The following is an 18853-nucleotide window of genomic DNA, read 5'->3' as shown; positions in this document are numbered from 1 at the left end:
TTTTAACTTCAGTCCTCCGGGATCTCCAGGAGAGGCACTCTATAGGCTTCATAATAGCCTGTTTAACCAAAAGCTTCATATTCCAAGAAGTTAGGTGCCAGGAAGGTAGCGTTTGGTCGTTCTCGTCACATCCTCGTCTTCACTGCACGAGTTCAGATTCATCGATGGTCCTTGCAAGGGTATCACCCTCTCCATATGGTAGATGGGGAAATGAAGTCTGCACCTTGGCCTTGGAAGGGCCTTGAAAGGTTCTGCATTGCTCTTTGCAGCTCGCTTCACTGTTTCCTCACTCCTTTTGACACCGTGCCGGTGGCTCTGACTCCCCCTTTTCTCTTTCGCTTCCCTTTCCGCAGGCCCCCACCCAAACTTCCCACAAACTGCGGCCATTGAACTACATTTCACACAATGCCCCGCGCCGACCGGCATCGGTGGGGTGTCCCCTGAGCTGCCAGTTGTGATTATTGTCGGGCCAAAGCCACGTTTCCGGGGAAAAGCCAAGTTATTGGCCACTTTTCCGTTAAGAAGCCCTTTTCTTCTCTACCTGCGAGGACCAATGTTGGGTGAAGAGGCCTCTGTGGAGGGAAATTCATACCGGCAAACGCTCTGGCCACCCGTTTCCTCCTCGCGCCTCGGCCCCCGCCAGGTTCCCCGGGGGCCTGGGAGTGTCATTGGCGGATGACCGCAGCCCTCGCTGCTGCCCGTGCCGCTGCGACCATGGCCTCTGGCAGCAGCGGCCTCGCCGCCGCCCGCCTCCTGTCCCGCGCCTTCCTCTGTGAGTCCGGCCGGGACTCTGTCCTCCAAGCCTCCGCGAGTTCCCGGCCTCATCTGGCCCGGCGCCCCGGTCCAGGCCGCGGCTGGGCCCTCCGGGGCGGGATCTCGGGGGAGGGCCCAAGCTTGGGACCCCCGGGGACGGAGGAAGCTTTACTCGATATGTGGGGCGGGGACCTGTTGGGCTGCTGGCGAGTGGGGAAGTAGAGCGACTCAGCCAGGATTCGGGTCTGGGAGACCTGCAGACGCGGTGTCTGGATCTTGCACGCCCTTGATCCTCCGGTGATGAGTGGGGGATGGGGGCGGCATCTGGACAGGTTCTCTAGGAAAGTGAGAAGTGATGTGGCCCAGGATGAAGTCTCTGGGAGGGTGAGTGGGTTGAGAAGTACGGGCAGGAAATCGGTAGGAAATTGGAGGGTCAAGCTGAGCCTTGTACAGGACGGTCCTATACTTTTAAATTGTCCTTTCCTTAGATTGTAAGGTGAATCTGCAGGAGGATGCATTTAGAGTCAGCACAGCCCAGAAAACTACAAGCTTAGTGTTGGCTAGGACCTTAACCAACTTACTTGTAGTGTCTCCGAGACCAGGCAGTTTGAATTCTTCAGTTCCTGAAAACTTAACACCCAAGATTACTAGTAACGCTGACTGTTGAAAATTCTTGCTATGTTCAAAGTCTCTGTGTTAGGTAGGTTGTGTAGGAAAAGACTTTGGAATCAGCCACATCAGAGTTTGAAGTCTGCCTGGTTCTGTACAGTGTAGGTAATAACTCTGGGGGGTGTTTTTAAATCTGTTTCTCAATTTCTGTTCACATTCCATGAAATCATTACCATATTTTAATCAATCTGAAACACTGTCCCTTGTAAGATGTACTGCTGTTCTGTCTGCCACTAACAGTGGGAAATGATTGCTAATTAAAATTGTGACACACCATTAGTTGTCAGTCTCATCCTGGTTTAAGAAATGTAGAAAAAGAAAAATTGGAAAAAAAAAAAAAGTGCATCCTAAAAATGATGAAGTCCAGGATTCACCATGCAGAATACAGGGAACAATTTATGTAAAGCACCTTGGATGAAATAGATACTCAACCACAGTTAGTTTTTTTTCTACCTCCCCTTTTTTCTGCGTTGCTGCTAGTTCTGCTGCTGGTACTGAATATTGGATGAGATGATTCATTTCTTGAGAAAATTACATTTTAAAAGTGTACAATGACTGTACACTCTGTTGCTACCCTTAGCTACCAGATCACCTGAGGACAGACTTTGGCAAATAGGAAGAAGTTGGGTTTCTTTGGAAGAGTTTTCTGGAGATTTTTATTACATAATTTAAAGGATAATCAAGGATGTTTTAGGCAGAAAGAAAAAAGGAATTAGTTATATCCATGTCTTTCTTGCTTTTCTGAGTTTCTGAAAAATCCTTGCCTCAGATAGGTTTGCTGTCTTAGGAGCAGAGTCTATAGAAGAAAATGTCTCAAAGATTAAGATCTTGAATCCACCCTTAGCAATACTTAATGATACTGTTCTCACAGAGCTTGAGCTTCTTTATTCTTTATTCCTAGTAAATACTTGGAAGTGGAATTGCTGGGTCACATGACAGTTCTGTTTTTAATATTTTAAGGAGCCTCAATTGTGTTTTCCATAGTGTCTGCACCAATAACCTTCCTAGGAAAGGCACACAAGGGTTCCCTTTCTCCAGATTCTCATCAATACTTATTGTTTTTTGTCTTTTTGGTGATAGCCACCCTGTAACAGGGTGAGGTGAAATCTCACTATGGTTTTGATTTGTGTGTTTCTCAATTAGTGATGTTGAACACCTCTTCACGTTACCTGTTGGCCATCTGTATGTATTCTTTGGAAAAATGTATTCAAGAGCCAGTATTTTTTAACTTTAGAAGTAAGGCGTTTTGATGCCAAAAAGTGAACCGTACAGCCAAACTGGTCCCATTCCTTTGTTTGGCAAATATGGAAATAAATCCCAAATGTTTCCTCATCAGTATCAGAATGAGTACCAGAGCTCAGGTCTTCTGACTCTGCAGCATCCTTTCTACTACATGCATGCTGGATGATAGACTGAGCCTCCTTTTTGAAGTTCTGATTTTTCTTTTTCTTTGGCAACCTCACTGGTTTGTTGAGAAGGTTACTACTCTACCCAGAGGTGTCATCTGCCTTTTCCATGTATTTGCCAAGTTGTACAGTCCCGTTTCGGGAATAGGGAAGATATTTAGAAGTGTAGTTTGGAAAAGGGGACCCTCAACAGTAGTGTTTCTGATAACTAGTACCTGTTGCCATTGCATCTAAGAACCAAATCTTTATTTCAGAAATACAAAATGGCCTTAATCTAAATGTATCAATGTAGTCATGAGAAGGTGACTTGATTATCTGACCTCAAACTTGTTTTTCCGTAAAAACTTAGTTGGGGATATTAAAAGTAATTTCTCCAAATATAGGGGAAGAATATAATTTCACCAAAGGCAGGCATTTTGTTGCCATAACCCACATTTTTAAATTTTATATTAATAACATTCTTAAAATTGGGATGTCTTATAACTGATGGTATCTTACAGTAAATTGGCAGCATTTTCTTCACATTAGTTCTTAATAGCACTTCTTAAAATTGGTAGTGTTTTAGATTTGATGAAATATAGTACTTAGAGCCCATTATACTTCATCTGTAAGTGTGTACTAAATGAATATATAATTTCACATCTGAATAGTAGATTGGGGTTTAGAAGTAAGTGGCTGCTGAGCTACTCTGCTATACTTTAAGGCCCTATAGGTAGGGACCCCAATAGTCTGCATATTATAGATGCATAATACATATGATTAGTAACTATACATTTGTTAAAATCAGGAATACATACCTGAATAAATGAGCTAGCTACAAGAGCATAGTTTGAGAGAGCAGTTGGAGTGGGAGTATTTTCATGAATAGTCTCAGGCTACTGGTTAGGAGCACAGTACTGGTCACATAGCACCATCCGTGGTCACAGTCCCGTGTGGCAGCTGCTTTTGGCCACACTTGCATCCACACTGCGGCCATCTTGTGCATGGTGTGGTCATTCTGCAGGGAGAGGACTCGCATGTGGCTGGATGATGCACATTTTTTTCAGATTACTTTGTCTCTTTCGTTCATAGCCTTTACTACAGTTGGCACTGCTGGGGTTTTGTGTTTCATTGTTTAATGTTTATATCTCAGGAAGCTTCATGTGGGCCTCAGTCTATCTTGTTACCCCAGAATCTCTAGTGTCTGGGAGAGAGCCTGGCACAATGAATATCTCAGTCTAGTCTTTTCATTCTATGTCAGTAATAAATAGCTAGTAGTGAAATCACACTTTCTCTACCCTAGTTATTATGCTGCATGCTCTCTATGTTAGAAAAGTAAAGAAAGTGAAGTCGCTCAGTCGTGTCCAACTCTTTGCGACCCCATGGACAGTAGCCTGCACCAGGCTTCTCTGTCCATGGGATTTTCTAGGCAAGAGTACTGGAGTGGGTTGCCATTTCCTTCTCCAGGGGATCTTCCCGACCCAGGGATCGAACCCAGGTCTCCCACATTGTAGACAGACGCTTTACTGTCTGAGCCACCAGGGAAGTCCTCTCTGTTTTATTATCTCATCTAATTCTCATGTTGCCTGTGAGGTGTGTAATGTTATCCCCCTTTTTACAGTATGGCTGCATCTTTAAAAATATTTCAGATGGTAGAAATTTACTAGTACATGTCTGCCTACTGAGTGTTTTATGTAGACATGGATTAGTATATTTACATATAAGCATATATAGGTTATGCATGAGAATGTAAAACCCTTCTGACTTATTTGATTTTAAAATATGAATTGTCTGCTCTCTCTTTTTAGGAAATGATTGGCCTTTGTGCTCATGTAGGATGTGAACCCAGTTTAGGGAGGACCAGGCACTTCACTACCCAGTTTATAGGCATCATCTCCCATCAGCATCACAGCCTCGTGAGCAGCTGTTGTTGCACTTACAGAAGGGAAGACTGAGGCCAGGGGAGATCCAAAGACCTGCCTCAGGTCACCGAGTTGGTGAGCGGCAGGCCATAAATTCAAGCCCAGGCCTGTCTGATTCCTGGCTGTGCTTTGAGCTGCTCTAAGAGGCAGTCCCAAGGTTAGATTGGCCCATTTCTGAGAACCTGGAGAGAAGGTGACTCTACCACATTCCCTGGAGATGTCCCAAGGCCTTCACCACTGGGAAATTCTGCCTGGTGGCCGACTTCAGGCCCTCCTGCTGCCCTAATATTTAATTAAAAATACTCACTTCCATAATATTAGTTGGGTCATTATCTTCTCATAGGTTGCTTTATGATTTGTCTGTCGCCAGTTGTGTTTCTTGTTTATGGCCTTTGTCCATTTTTCTGTTGGGCTTTCGTCCCCTCCTTCCTGTTGGCCCCTGGGTTGCTCATGTTGCTATGATCTTCCTCCTTGCCTGTCGCATGTTATGAAACCACTCTCCTGGTGGGTCATTGCGTTTAACTCTGCCCGTGCTATGTTTTGCTTTAGGTTTTTCTTTTCTCCTGTAGTGGAATAGTCAATCCTGTAGTGGAATAGTCAATTTGTATTACATTACTGCTTCCTGGATTTCATTTGTTCAAAACAAAACAAAACAAAACAAACTGGTTAGCATGGAATTTGTACTAGATTGTAGCAGCGTTGAGGACTGCTAGTAGTATTTAGGACTGGATTTTTTATACAAATTATTGGGAAACCAGTGCATGTACAAAAATAGATATAGGATTTTCCCCCCTCTTTTCCTGGTAATGGATTGACATTTTTCTAGTTCACACAAAAAGAGATGGAACTTTTGATATTTAGTTCTGTATGTGTTTCTTCTCATAGATCCCATCTCTTGTCCCGAAATTCAAACATTTCCTGTACATGTGCTTTGTACAGCCCTGTACCATATGCCATGGGAGATGCCAGGTATAAGACATGGTCCTTATACTCATGGAATTTACAGTTAGAAGTTCTGAAGATATTTAGATGATATTAAAAGAAACTTGTGCGTGTGCGCAGTCACTCAGTCCTGTCCAACTCAGGCGTGTCCGACTCTTTGCGATCCAAGGATTGTAGCCTGTCAGGCTCCTCTGTCCATGGAGTTTTCCAGGCAAGAATACTGGAGTGGGTTGCCATTTCCTACTCCAGGGGCTCTTCCTGACTCAGAATTTGAACACGCATCTCCTGTTTCTCCTGCATTGGCAGGCGGATTCTTTACCACTGTGCTACCTGGGAAGCCCCAAAAGAAACGTAGCCAGATATAATTTTGCTCAGAAATAATGCGGTAAAGAAAGTAACAAGATGTGTGCACCCTTTAGCCTGCAGGTGTGGTGTTTATAATTAGACAGCACATGAAAGTATTTCGTTTCCATTCTTCTTAATCTCAGATCCCCTCCAAACACCCCATTGTATTCACAAGTCACAAATGTCATGTGAAAATTCAGATTCCTCACCACAGAACATTTTATTTAAATATGAACTTACATGAATCAATGCATGTGAAATTCTCAGGAGAATGAGCACATTGACTCGTTGAAAGGTGAGAAATACTCGTCAGATGGTTTGACTAAAGTATGCCCTATGTTCTAGATTTATTTTTAGGAAATAGGGTACTATATTATAGAGATCAGGTTTGTATTTAAAACCAAAATATGATTAGGCCTCTTGAAGCAATGAACAAGACCATTGAAGATAGCAGAAATAGAATAAACTTAAAAAAAAAAAAGTCATTATTTAGGACATTTGATTGAGAATTTGGATGGAGAAGAAATCAAGTAGGGAAAGAAAATGACCAGTCTGACAGGTTTAATATTTCTAGCAGCTAGTGGCTTGCACTCTCTACCAGTCCAAATTAGAGAACTGTGGAATTGTTGGGAGGAAAGGTGAAGAGGTATAGTAGGGGTGAGGAAAAGGAGAAGCTGCTTTCCTTGGGGAGTCTGCAGCCTGTGATTCTGAGCTTGGATTGTCTATGGTGGGGAAGAATTAGGAAAATGACATTGTTGGTGTTCAGTCCCTAAGTCATGTCTGACTCTTTTGCCATCCCATGGACTGTAGCCTGCCAGGATCATCTGTCCATGGGATTTCCCAGGTAAGAATACTAGAGTGGGTTCTCCAAGTTTCCTTCTCCAAGGAAAATGATGTATGCAACTTAAAATTTGCTGAGATTTACTAGGAATATAAGTATATTTTGCATTATGTCCATCTGAATGCAAACAAATGGCAAAAGCAGAAGAATTTCCTTGATTCTCTGATGTCACCAGTGGTAAGATTTATCATTGATTTGATTATGATTCTGCCTTAAATAGAGCCGCCTGTCTTTACCTGTGTCATGGTGACTTGGGGTGGCGGAAGTCTGGGGTCCTCCTTACAACTGTGGCAGTTTTGTAAAAGGCCAGTGAAGGGGGCAGATTCGTCTTCTGTTTTCTCAAATTAAAAGGCGTTTCTAATGATTATGGAACATCATGGCTTGTTGGGCAACACAAGGTTTTCCTTTGAGTTTCATAAATGCTTGATTATTCTCACTTCCTCTCATTTCAGTATGAGTGATACCTTGTCTGGCATTTTACAGGTTTCTTGTTGGGGCAGATTGTGGTCAGAATTTCATTTCCTCATCCTTGAACATGTATTTTGGGGTTGGCTCAAAGGTGACGATAGTCTGTTGGTTCCAGCTTACCTGCAGCCTTGGTATCAGCTCATACAGTGGAAGGGGAGAGTTCATGTACCCACATGTACATGATAGATCGCCCAAGATCCACTTCTCTAGATGCTGTAGAATGATAGGGTCATCACATAGTCTGAGCAATACTAAATGGCTCCAAGGTTATCTGGGAGGTGAGCTGCTGTTCATCACACTTGCAGATGTAGTTTTTATAAGCACCAGAGATCTGGTGATGTAAATTCTTGGGCTCCATAAAGCTGATCTTAGAGATTTTGAGTAGAAGAAAAAGTAGGAGAGGGTAATGATCAGAGTTGTACTGATATTGAAGCTGTGCTTTACAAATGTAGGCTGACCTGTCCTTTCTCAAGGTGACAGGGCCACTCCTGCCACATGGAAGGAGAAGTGAACTGCCTTTGTTAAGGTGGAGTGTAAGAGTACTTGTGGAGGACAAAACTGTACCTTCAGAAAGCAAGTGTGGGCTCCAGATATCCTCATCTTATTTGCTCTTGGAATCAGATCTTGTACTTTTCCTCACTGAAAACTGACAGATGGGCTGTGTGTTCAATATTCCAGGAGTGGGAGGGACTGTTGGGCAAGTTCTGTCAGGCATAGCAGAGGGGAGGAAAGCTGTTCTATGAGTTTTGTGGTTCTGCGTCTCCAGCTGGGACAATGGGGAACCAAGGGCAATCACTGGTGAGGATGGGCTCTCACCAGTTCCTGTTCCCTGTCCTGGGTTCAGGTGCTTAGCTATGCTCACTGGGCCAGGACTGACCCTCAGCGCTCCCTCGGGCCCCTTGTTCAGCATAGTCTAGTCCAAGAATGCAGCTCATCTGTGTGCACACAGAATACTTCTCTCCGGGTTGGTCAGGGTGAATTCCAGGCCTCTCTCTTCCCTCGAGATACAGGGGACTCCAAATTTTAAAGTTGTTGGAAGCTGAGGTCAGTATGGGCTTCCCAGTTGGCTCAGTGGTAAAGAGTCTGCCTAATGATGCAGAGACACAGGTTTGATCCCTGGGTCAGGAAGATCCTCTGGAGGAGGGCATGGTAACCCACTCCAGTATTCTTACCTGGGCAATCCCTCGGACAGAGGAGCCTGGTGGGCTACATGTGAGATCAGTGAAGATGAATCAAGGGGTGCTCAAAGGGCCAGAGGCAGATCAGTTGTGGAATCTGAGGTCTGAGGGCTTAGGAGGATATGAGCTGTGATTCAGGACAAAAAGCATTGAGTGGACTCTGGACAAATTTATGATGAGATAGATGTCCTTTTCTAGACCTGACTTTCATGGGTTACCTCAGTGGTAGGTGTTAGCAATTCAAAAGGGCCAGGGTGGACCACGGAGACAGCATTTTGGGGCTCTGATGGGGATTTAGAAGATAGCCCACAATTTTTAATTCATCTGTGCTCTGCTTCCTGCAGAGATTTTTGAAATACAGGGAGCTGGCTCTGGGAGCTACTTAGGTTTCTCAGTTTCACTGAGGTGTAATTAACTCAGGTGAAAATAACTCAGGTGTTTTTTACATGTTTCTCCCTCATCTCCTTTTCCTATTTATTTTATTTTCCCAATTTCTTTTAGATGTGAGGTCTTGAATCTTACATCAGAAGAGACCAAATTTAAGTAATTTTTGGATTGTTTTAGACACGTTTTATTCTATGGAAGTGCAAGTCGCTCAATCTTGTCCTACTCTTTGCGACCCCATGGACTATACAGTCCATGGAATTCTCCAGGCTAGGATACTGGAGTGGATAGCCTTTCCTTCTCCAAGGTTCTTCCCAACCCAGGGATCGAACCCAGGTCTCCTGCACTGCAGGTGGTTTCTTTACCAGCTGAGCCACAAGGGAAGCCCTTATTCTATGACTTAACATTTAATGTTAATATTATTACCAGGAAATGAGTTGCAGAGTAGTTCTTAGTAGTTCTGACAAAGCTGGCCTGTTAGCTCATCTTTTGTTTAGAGATGTTGGGCTTGAAAATGGTGGGTCAAATAGGGAAAGCATATGGCTGTTTAGTAAAGAGTATTAGAGTGATACCTCATTTTTAATTTGAGCTATTTATCTGAGCACCAGATTTCTTTCTGAGGAATAAAAATTATAAACTTAACCTCTCTTCATTCAGAAAAAGCTACAAGATTGGGATTCTCAGTAGAAAGGGGATTCTGAAGAACAGAACAGTGTCCCTTTTTTGTTTCTTTAATCAATTTTTATATTTAATATGTCTTATTTAAAAAGTGACATTGAAAGCTGCCACCATCACGTGATAGTTCCTCTTTAGAGGATTTTTTTTGTGTCACTAGGTTAAGTCCGTAGTCCAAAAGTTTGGAAAAAATTGTAATGTGTCATATTTTCTTTACTTTTCAGTGCAACAGAATGGAATTCGGCATTGCTCTTATACAACTTCCAGGAAGCATCTCTATGTTGATAGAAATACGAAGATTATTTGCCAGGGTTTCACTGGTAAGCAGGTATGTTTATCAAGATTTTTGTTTTTTTAAATGTATATTAGAGATACAAAAACATTGAAGTATTGTCCATTTTGGGGTTTTTTTTTAATATCACAAAAGTCATAACACATGTTTGTAGCAGAAAGGGGAACACTACAGCAGTGGGGTTGTATCTCAGGAGGGGGTTAAGTGCTATAGTCAAGTAAAAATTGTATTTGTTACCCCGAAAATCCCTCCCTAGGAGTATAGTATTTTGTTGGAAACCCACGTTTCCTTTCAGCAAGTATAACACAACTGATTTTTCTCCAACATTGGAACAGGTCACTGTTTCTTTAATTAAGCACTCAGTAAGGTAGATAGACATGAACTTGAGCAAACTCCAGGAGATAGTGGAGGACAGGGCAGCCAGGCATGCTGTAGTCCATGGGGTCACAAAGAGTCAGACGTGACTTAGCGACTGAACAACAACAACAAGGTAGATGGCTTGTGTTTAGGCCTTGCTGCCTCCCTATCCTCTGCATACATCATAGAATTTGCGTAAGTTTAAATATATCTGTGATGTGATTCCACAGTAAAGTGCGACCTAAGAATCTCCGTTCTCTCCTTCCTACCATTTTACTCCGCTGGAAGTATATCCTTCTAGATACTTTTCTTACTCATACAAAACACTTACATAATAGGTGTTCTACAGAGTTCATAGGATGTGCTCTCTTTCTCTGTGTTTATGTGTATGCTGCTGCTGCTAAGTCGCTTCAGTCGTGTCCGACTCTGTGTGACCCCATAGACAGCAGCCCACCAGGCTCCCCTGTCCCTGGGATTCTCCAGGCAAGAACACTGGAGTGGGTTGCCATGTCCTTCTCCAATGCATGAAAGGGAAAAGTGAAAGTGAAGTCGCTCAGTCGTGTCCAACTCTTAGCGACCCCATGGACTGCAGCCCACCAGGCTCCTCCGTCCATGGGATTCTCCAGGCAAGAGTACTGGAGTGGGGTGCCATTGCTTTCTCCGTTTATGTGTGTGTGTGTGTGTGTGTGTATTTAAAACATATTATATAGTATATAATATATATCATACATATATGTCTGTTAAATAAATTCCTGAAAGTAAAATTGGGTGTCAAAGGTTCTGTATTTAAAATTGTAGCAGGTGCTACCAAGTTGCCCTTTAAAACATATGTACACATTTATAGTTCTACTATAGTAGATGCTCAGATTTTTTTTAAATATGAAGGAATGCTACCAAATTTATTAGAAGATAATCCCTAACCTTAACCCAAACTGTCCCTTCCTCAGTTATTAAGGGAGACATGGCAGAATAAAAGTGATGAATGATTTTTGTGTAATTTAAAGTTAATGATTTTTCTGTGATTAAAAGAACTATAATATTCATTCTGCAATATTTTGGTGATCTAGCATTGACAAGTTCATTCTGTAAAGACCAGATTGTAAACATTTTAGGCTTAGTAGGCCATGCAGTCTCTGTTACAACTACTCCATAGCATTGGAACAGCAAAACCAGCCACAGGTAATACGTCAGTGAGTGGACATGGTTGTATGCCAGGGAAGCTTAATTCACGAAACCAGTGGCTGGCCAGATCCCTCAGGCCATACTTTACCAACTCCTGATCTAGAGGAGGATACTCAAATATCCAAACTTCTATAACTTTTTTTTTTAAGTACTTAAGAATTGCTTTAAACTTATCTCTTTTTTTTTTTTGAAAAATGAATTTTGATTAGAAGTTGTTTCAGGTGAAATGTCGTTCTGCTTTTTGACTTTTCTGGGCACAGAAATGTGAATTGCAGTGGACCGTTCTTCTTTTTCTCCCATTCTTCTACTATTTTTAAAAATAGCCACTGCCAACGAAGAAAGAAACAACTAAAACCTTGAAATTTTGTTCATAGATAAAATTGGTTTGCTTATTCTGAGAGCCATATATTTTATGAATACCACTTCCACATACATACCTTCTAAAGAAAGTTGATGCTTCATGCTCATGAAGTACAGTTTATCATTCTTCTGCCAATTAAAATCATATTCAGTCCCTTTTGGGGTATGTATTAATTTTATTAGCATATAATTAAATGTTTGATTAACCCAAATTCCACACATAAATTATATAGAATGTTATTTTTCTATTTGCTAAGCTTTATATGACCCTTTGACATTTTACCTGGAGGAGGGCATGGCAACCATCTCCACTATTCTTGCTGGGAGAATCCCCATGGACAGGGGAGCCTAGAGGGCTACAGTCCGTAGTGTTGCAAGTTGCAAAGAGTCAGACAAGGCTGAGCGACTAAACAGAGCACATGACATTTTAACGTCTGCCCTTTTTTAAAGAACCATTGTCTGTGCTGTAAGCACTGTTTGTAACTGTCTCTGCTTCTTAAATTAGATGATGATTGCCTAAATATTGAGATCCAAGGTTGGTTTCGGTGTCTTAGTTATCAGCAAATACATTGTTTCTCATTCACTGGGAGCCTTAATTGTTTATTTGTTGGTTAAGTTTCTGCTTCTAGAGAATGATGAAGTCTGAAATTTAGAGTTTATCTCCATAGAAAATGTAAATCTTGTCTCATTAGTTCTTTTTTTTTCCACTGTGCACATTATTGCACATATGAATGAAGAATATTTATATTTCAGAGCAGATTCCAACAATGCCGTTTTCCCAAGGGGTGATATTTCTTGTACTGGCTGTTATGAGCCACTAAAACTATTCTTATTTTAACCATACACTGGATGGTGATAATGAGAAAAGTAACGGAAACAAGGACATTAATAGGAAATGTCATCCCTGTTCAGCACTACATTAGGAATAAAAAGTGTGACTATTTAAATTTTTTTAGCAGGTAGTATTCTAGCACAGTGCTTCTTTAACTGTCTGGAGTGAAGGCCCAGTTTGGGTGTGTGTTTTTATTTCCACTTTATTGCAGAGCAGTACTTTTTACAAAATACAGTAAGTCATAGCAATGTCATATTGCTATAAAAATTTGCAGACATTTTCACTTATTTTTTTATTAGATTTTTCTCGTTTTTTTCTTTCTTCTTTTTTGTCATTATTTCCCCTTTTTGCATTTACCTCACTGCACACCCATAAGAGTCTACAGATAACACTTTGAATGGTACTGCTTTAACAAGAGCACTGGCCTGTGGTACTTTACAAAACTCCATCGTTGACTTTTAGATAAGTCAGTTAATGTGCTTGGGATTAGGTTTCCTGTTTTGAAGAATGAAGACTTTGAAATCAGGAAATTTCTGAAGGGTCTCTTAAAGCCCCAATTTTTATGCTTGTAACAGAACTTGAGTAGTTGAGTCAGCATTTTTTGGTCCTCATAGAATGGCTGCGAAGATCCATTCGGTTTTCAACAACTACTTACTGAGTGCCTACTGTATGTAACTGCTTTGGGTGCCATCTCTCAGTGAACAAGGTAGATAGAAATCACTGCCTTTATGGAGTGGTGAGTAGAAGAGGGATGTGAGGACATCAGGGATTGAGGAACAGTGAGAAGGAGGTGTTCTTTTCCGATCAACACAAGGGAGTTTCTGATAACCAGCTAAATTTGAAAACAGATTGAAAAGAGACCTCCTATAAAACACACACACACACACACAGAACAGTGATTTTGGCTCTGCAGAGACCTGTTTTGCTTCAAGGTTGAAAGCTGTGTTCAGAAAGTTGATGAGGATGCTTGGAAATATGGCATTCCTACCCTGTGGCTCAGTGGTAAAGAATCTTCCCAATGCAGGAGACGTGGGTTTGATCCCTGGATTGTGAAGATTCCTGGAGAAGGGGATGATATCCCACTCCAGTATTCTTGCCTGGGAAATTCCATGGACAGAGGAGCCTGGTGTGCTATAGTCCATGGGGTTGCAAAAGAGTTGGACACAACTTAGTGACTGACTGAACAACAACAAACGACAGATACTTAACATATTTGTTTTTCTTTTCCAAGTTGCTGAAGATTGTCTTTAGGCTCCCTAGCCAGCCTTTTCTCACTAGTCTTGTGCTTTTCCTTCTCAGGGCACCTTTCATAGCCAGCAGGCACTGGAATATGGCACCAAACTAGTTGGAGGAACCACTCCAGGGAAAGGAGGCAAGACGCACCTGGGCTTACCAGTCTTTAACACTGTGAAGGAGGTAATTAATGGTACCTGAGTTTGGCAAGAAGGAAAAACCAAGGGAAGAGTTAGCACACCTTGGCTCAAGATCTTAACTGTGCCCCTTTTGGAAGAGTCACATGCCTTCTAAAATTCCAGTAACCTAGAGAAATTTGAACCATGGTAAAAACGAGTGGGTTCACTTTAGTCACGTAGGCTCAGGATGTTCTCTCCGCATTCTGGGTCACTTTTGCTTATAGGCGTACATCAGTTCTTCAGGGAAGAAGTGCCATGGCTTGGCTTCTACCATTTCTTCTGGGCTGTTAGAAGTGCGCGTGTCAGCATCCACGCTCGACCCTGTCGCTCAGTGTTGTGGGAGCTGTGCCAGGCACTGTGCCAGGTGCTTTATCTTCATGGCCTCATTCTAGCCTCACCAGAAGCCCCCAGGTAGGGACTGTTATCATCCCTATTTTAAAGATAAGGATACGACAGGTACAGAGGTTGAGGGTCCTGTAGATAGTGTCACAGCTGATCAGTGGCAGACTTAGCCTGGCTCAGAGTAACTAGTAGTGGGTGGTGTTCCTGTGTGGATTAGAGTCCAACGGGCAACTCACAGAGGCCTGGTCTCTCCCTCAGCTTGCTGATTTCTCAATACTTTTAGAATGACTTAAGCTAAACTTTGTTACAAGGCTAATACGTGCTTATGGTACAAAGTCAGATGATATGAAGGTATGTACAGTTAAGTTTTATATGGTGTTTTCCACTTCTTGGATATTGCTTTCATAGAGAACTTATTTCACCTCAGTGTATCCTCTTTCATTCTCTTTCTACACTTAGATGAATATATACAAAAATAATAGTATTATGAAAGAAGCCATAGTATATATTCTTGGCTATTTAATTTTTAGAAAATCAAAGAAATAAACTTAGTACTTGGGATTGATGTATTGAGGTTAACAAATAAAAATGTAGCACTCCCCCTCTTCTTAAATATACTTTTAAGGCATGTTTTAAAGAATTTCATTTTTTTTTTAAAGTACAAATTTATAGATTTACTATCTTTTTGGAATACTAACTTCAAATTGAGGTAATTTGAATTCTTAATGTAAATCAAGATAAAGGATAAAACAAATATTCAAATTTGGAATTTTCATTTTACTTTAAACTTGAAAATAGGGTATACTATATATCTGTATGTGTGTTTTGAGTGTATCATATTTTAGAGAGTAAAAAATTCATAAATTCTGTAGAATAATCATTTAAAGTTTTGCTTTGCATTTTTTAAAACTTCCTAGTTAAATTTGACTTTTGTCATGAGCCTTTTTTTTTGCTTTCCTTTAAAAAAAAAGTTTTTGTTCCTAGCAGTTCGTTTATTATTCATTTTGATACAAATAGATATGGCTTTTGGAAGATAATGTAAGTTCTTTGACAGATGCGGTTTATTTCTCACCTGTTCTGCTCTTACAAAGAGATTTCTGAGTGAGTGCAATGGTTACCTTTCATGTAGTATTACTTGCCGACGCAGATTCTGTGGTCACAGTCCAGCTTCTCAAAGTCTTTGTATCCTTAAGAGGTAGGAACCCATGGGATATATTTTCCATAAAATACCTGCACATCTATGATCTCATTTCTGTTGGTTCCAACCTAGTTTTTTCCTTTGGTCCCCACTTCCCTGTTGTCACCTTGAACAGTTTTTAAAAACAGTGATTTCAATTATTTTTAACCCTTAGCAAGTCAACATCCATTGACTTGTTCATCTGTCCCTGTCAAGATACCTCTCTTTATTAGGGGTGCAGTAGAGAAAGCTCCTCGGCCCCTGGGAACATGGGCAGTTAGTTTGGGATGATTCTCAAACACACCATCTTTTACTTCTGCCCCTTCCAGCTGTACCTGTACTTTGTGTAACTTGGTATTTGTATCCATTTAAAATCTCATGGCATAGCCTTTTAAAATGTTTTGATTTATATCTTAATTAAGCTACATTTTGACATTTATAGGGAGGTAGCCTGCTGTAGCTGAAAAGAACTGACGCTGTGGGATCAGATATACTTAGGTTTGAAAAGGCTCTGCCACTTCTGAGCTCTGTGACCTCATGCAAGTTATTTAATATTTCTTGGCCTCTACATCTTGATTTGTAGATGGGGTAGTAAGCAGGCAGGGTTACATAGTCTTTCTCAGGGCCTCTCACAGAATAGGTGCTGCCTCTCTTGGGGAGTCAGAGACACTGACCGTCTCTGTCTTCAAGGAGCTTCCATTATAGAAGAGTCATGGACATATGTGCAAGTGGGTGGAAGGCTACATCTGTATTGATACATGTACAAAATATATAGAAGATCACAGAGAGAACAGTGGTCACATTGGTGATCTTTAAGTGCCTTGCATTGTGAGCGGCGATGTAGCATAGACTCTTAACCTTATATGACCCATTCTTGTTCTGTGGCTATTTATGCGTGTATTTTAGTTCATTTGTAGTCAGCATGCGTTAGAGTAAAAATTAGCAGTTAGGAATAAAACCACTTCATTTTGCTTCCTCTTGATAATATTTATTCTTTGATCTGTTTTTATTTTTTTAATTTAAAAAATTTTATCTGTTTTGGCTGCACTGGGTCTTAGTCGCAGCCTGCGGACTCCGTGGTTTTGGTGCCTGGGCTCAGAGGTTGTGGCACACGGGCTTAGTTCTAGCCCCGTGGCATGTGGGATCTTAGTTCTCTGACCAGGGATTGAACCCGAGTCCCCTGCATTGGAAGGCAGATTCTTAACTACTGGGCCACCATAGAAGGTCCATGGTTTGAAAATATTTTTAAAAACATGTTTGAGAGCTGAATTCTGAGGTTTGGGGCTCACTAGTCCTTTTCTCCTGAGGATGCAGGGCCTTTCGTACTGAATGGGTGGTAAGTGCCTTGCAGAAGAACAGAAATAAACGTGGCCCAGGACTGAGGGGACCTAAACGCCAGTCAGTGCTTTCATGTGTGCTGACATGCTGCCACATTGCCTGAAGGAAGGGGAGGTCACAGAACCTTCCAGTTTCGAGGGGTGTCCCATTGGGGCGGAGAGGAGGCCACACTTAACTCTGCTGTTTTCTGACAGCAGAGTGACCTAGTTAATGGGAAGAATGAAGACATTGAGTGTCTCCTGGTGATGTCCTTTCCTGATCCCATGATATCATTAAAACCATGGTATTGAGTTTGTTTTACAAAGTGTCTGACTGAACCTATAGTAAAGTGCTTTGTATTAATGTTTCAGGCCAAAGAACAGACTGGGGCGACAGCATCTGTCATTTATGTCCCTCCTCCCTTTGCTGCTGCTGCCATTGATGAAGCTATCGAGGCGGAAGTGTCCCTGGTCGTGTGCATCACTGAAGGTATCCCACAGCAGGACATGGTGCGGGTCAAGCACAAACTGCTGCGCCAGGGAAAGACCAGGCTGGTCGGGCCGAACTGCCCTGGAGTCATCAATGTGAGTGTACAAAACGAAACGAGCCCGATTTTAGCCTCTGAAGCCTAACTAACTTTGAGTCAGTCCAAGTATATTTGTGTGTATGATCTCGGAGTTAATATTTTTTTTCACTTTTCTGATACTGTGAATTACTTTCCTTTAGCCTGGAGAATGCAAAATTGGCATCATGCCTGGCCATATTCACAAGAAAGGAAGAGTCGGTGAGTATGTATTTCTTATAGATTAGAAAACAAAATTTCTTGCCCCTATGCTCAAAACTCCCCAAAGAGATTTGATGGTACAAATCAAATTCACTTTAATTCATTCAACTTTAAGAGAGTTTACCTTGAAAGTTTTATAGTGAATTGATTCTGTGTCCTGAATTAATGTTTGAGGAACACTAACTCTACAGAATCAAGATATTTTTGGGTTTTTTTTAAAGATTCTTTTCCTTCTCAAGCACACTATGGATTCTTCCATGTATTTGCATGTATCCATAATTTTATCACTTAGTAATATTTTATTGAGTGATTATATCACAATTTATTTGTCCATTCTCCCATTGATGAACATTTCTGTTATTTCCAGGTTTGAGTCATTATGAATAAAGTTAAAGTAAACTTTTGTGTACAGGCCTTTTTGTGGGTACGTTTTCCTTTCTTTTGGGTAAAATGCCTACAGGTAGAATTGCTAAGTCATAGGGTCAAAGTATGTTCAACTTTTTAAGAAGTTACCAGATAGATCTGCAAAGTGACTGTGTTCTAAACTCCCACTATCAATGTGTGAATGTTCCAGTCGCTCCGTACTTAGGCTTTATGGGCCCTGTGCTGAGTTGCCTTTCTGATCACTACCCTGCTTTCTGAGGGGCCCATAAACCTCAAAAACAACTAAGAGAAGTTTAGGAAAGTTCTTTAGACCTTGGTCCTCAAGATGGCCATAACATATTGATGAGGAAGTCCTCTGGGAGACTGCCTTTAACTTAAAGGACTTTTAAAAAAATCGCCTGAAAGAAATACATGACACTACAAGATTTTCAAGGAGGTAATGGAGAAAAGATGACTTTTTTTGTACTAACTATTCCTATTTTGATACCATTACTAATATTCTCAGAAGCCTCATTAACTTCCAGTCCTTAAGCTAAGTGTTTAGGAAAAGGAAGGAATTTTCAGTCCCTTGGGTATTTCTGAATAGGACATCATGTAATATAAGAGCAGTGCAATAGTATAGTGGCTTTCTAGTTTGTGTTAATGATAACTAAAATTGTATAACAGCTTAAGCTAATTGAGTATAATTGTAGAAAGTGATTAGATTCCAAACTGATATTTAATGATGCAGCATTTTTGCATTTATGTTAGAATTTTTACTCTCAACCTCATGTGACATACTTGACTCCTACATCTTTTTACAATTTTTATTTTAATTAAACTTTTTATATTTAGATAATTATAAATTCACAT

General features: G+C 41.1%; 1 protein-coding gene across 1 annotated transcript in view; it reads left to right on the top strand.

Moving 5' to 3' along the window:
- The first annotated feature begins 614 nt into the window (after positions 1-614).
- SUCLG1 (succinate-CoA ligase GDP/ADP-forming subunit alpha) overlaps positions 615-18853 on the top strand; it is a 34805-nt gene continuing 16566 nt past the window's right edge. The window contains exons 1-5 of the mRNA XM_005910099.3: positions 615-772; positions 9787-9890; positions 13885-14001; positions 17205-17417; positions 17560-17617. Of these exons, the coding sequence (XP_005910161.1) occupies positions 676-772; positions 9787-9890; positions 13885-14001; positions 17205-17417; positions 17560-17617 (589 nt within the window). The 5' untranslated portion in view covers positions 615-675. The remainder of the gene's footprint in view (positions 773-9786; positions 9891-13884; positions 14002-17204; positions 17418-17559; positions 17618-18853) is intronic.

Source organism: Bos mutus, chromosome 11 (genome assembly GCF_027580195.1).
Source record: "Bos mutus isolate GX-2022 chromosome 11, NWIPB_WYAK_1.1, whole genome shotgun sequence".
Lineage (NCBI taxonomy): Eukaryota > Metazoa > Chordata > Mammalia > Artiodactyla > Bovidae > Bos > Bos mutus.
Note: the sequence above shows the minus strand (reverse complement) of the source record. Positions and strands in the feature narration are given on the sequence as shown.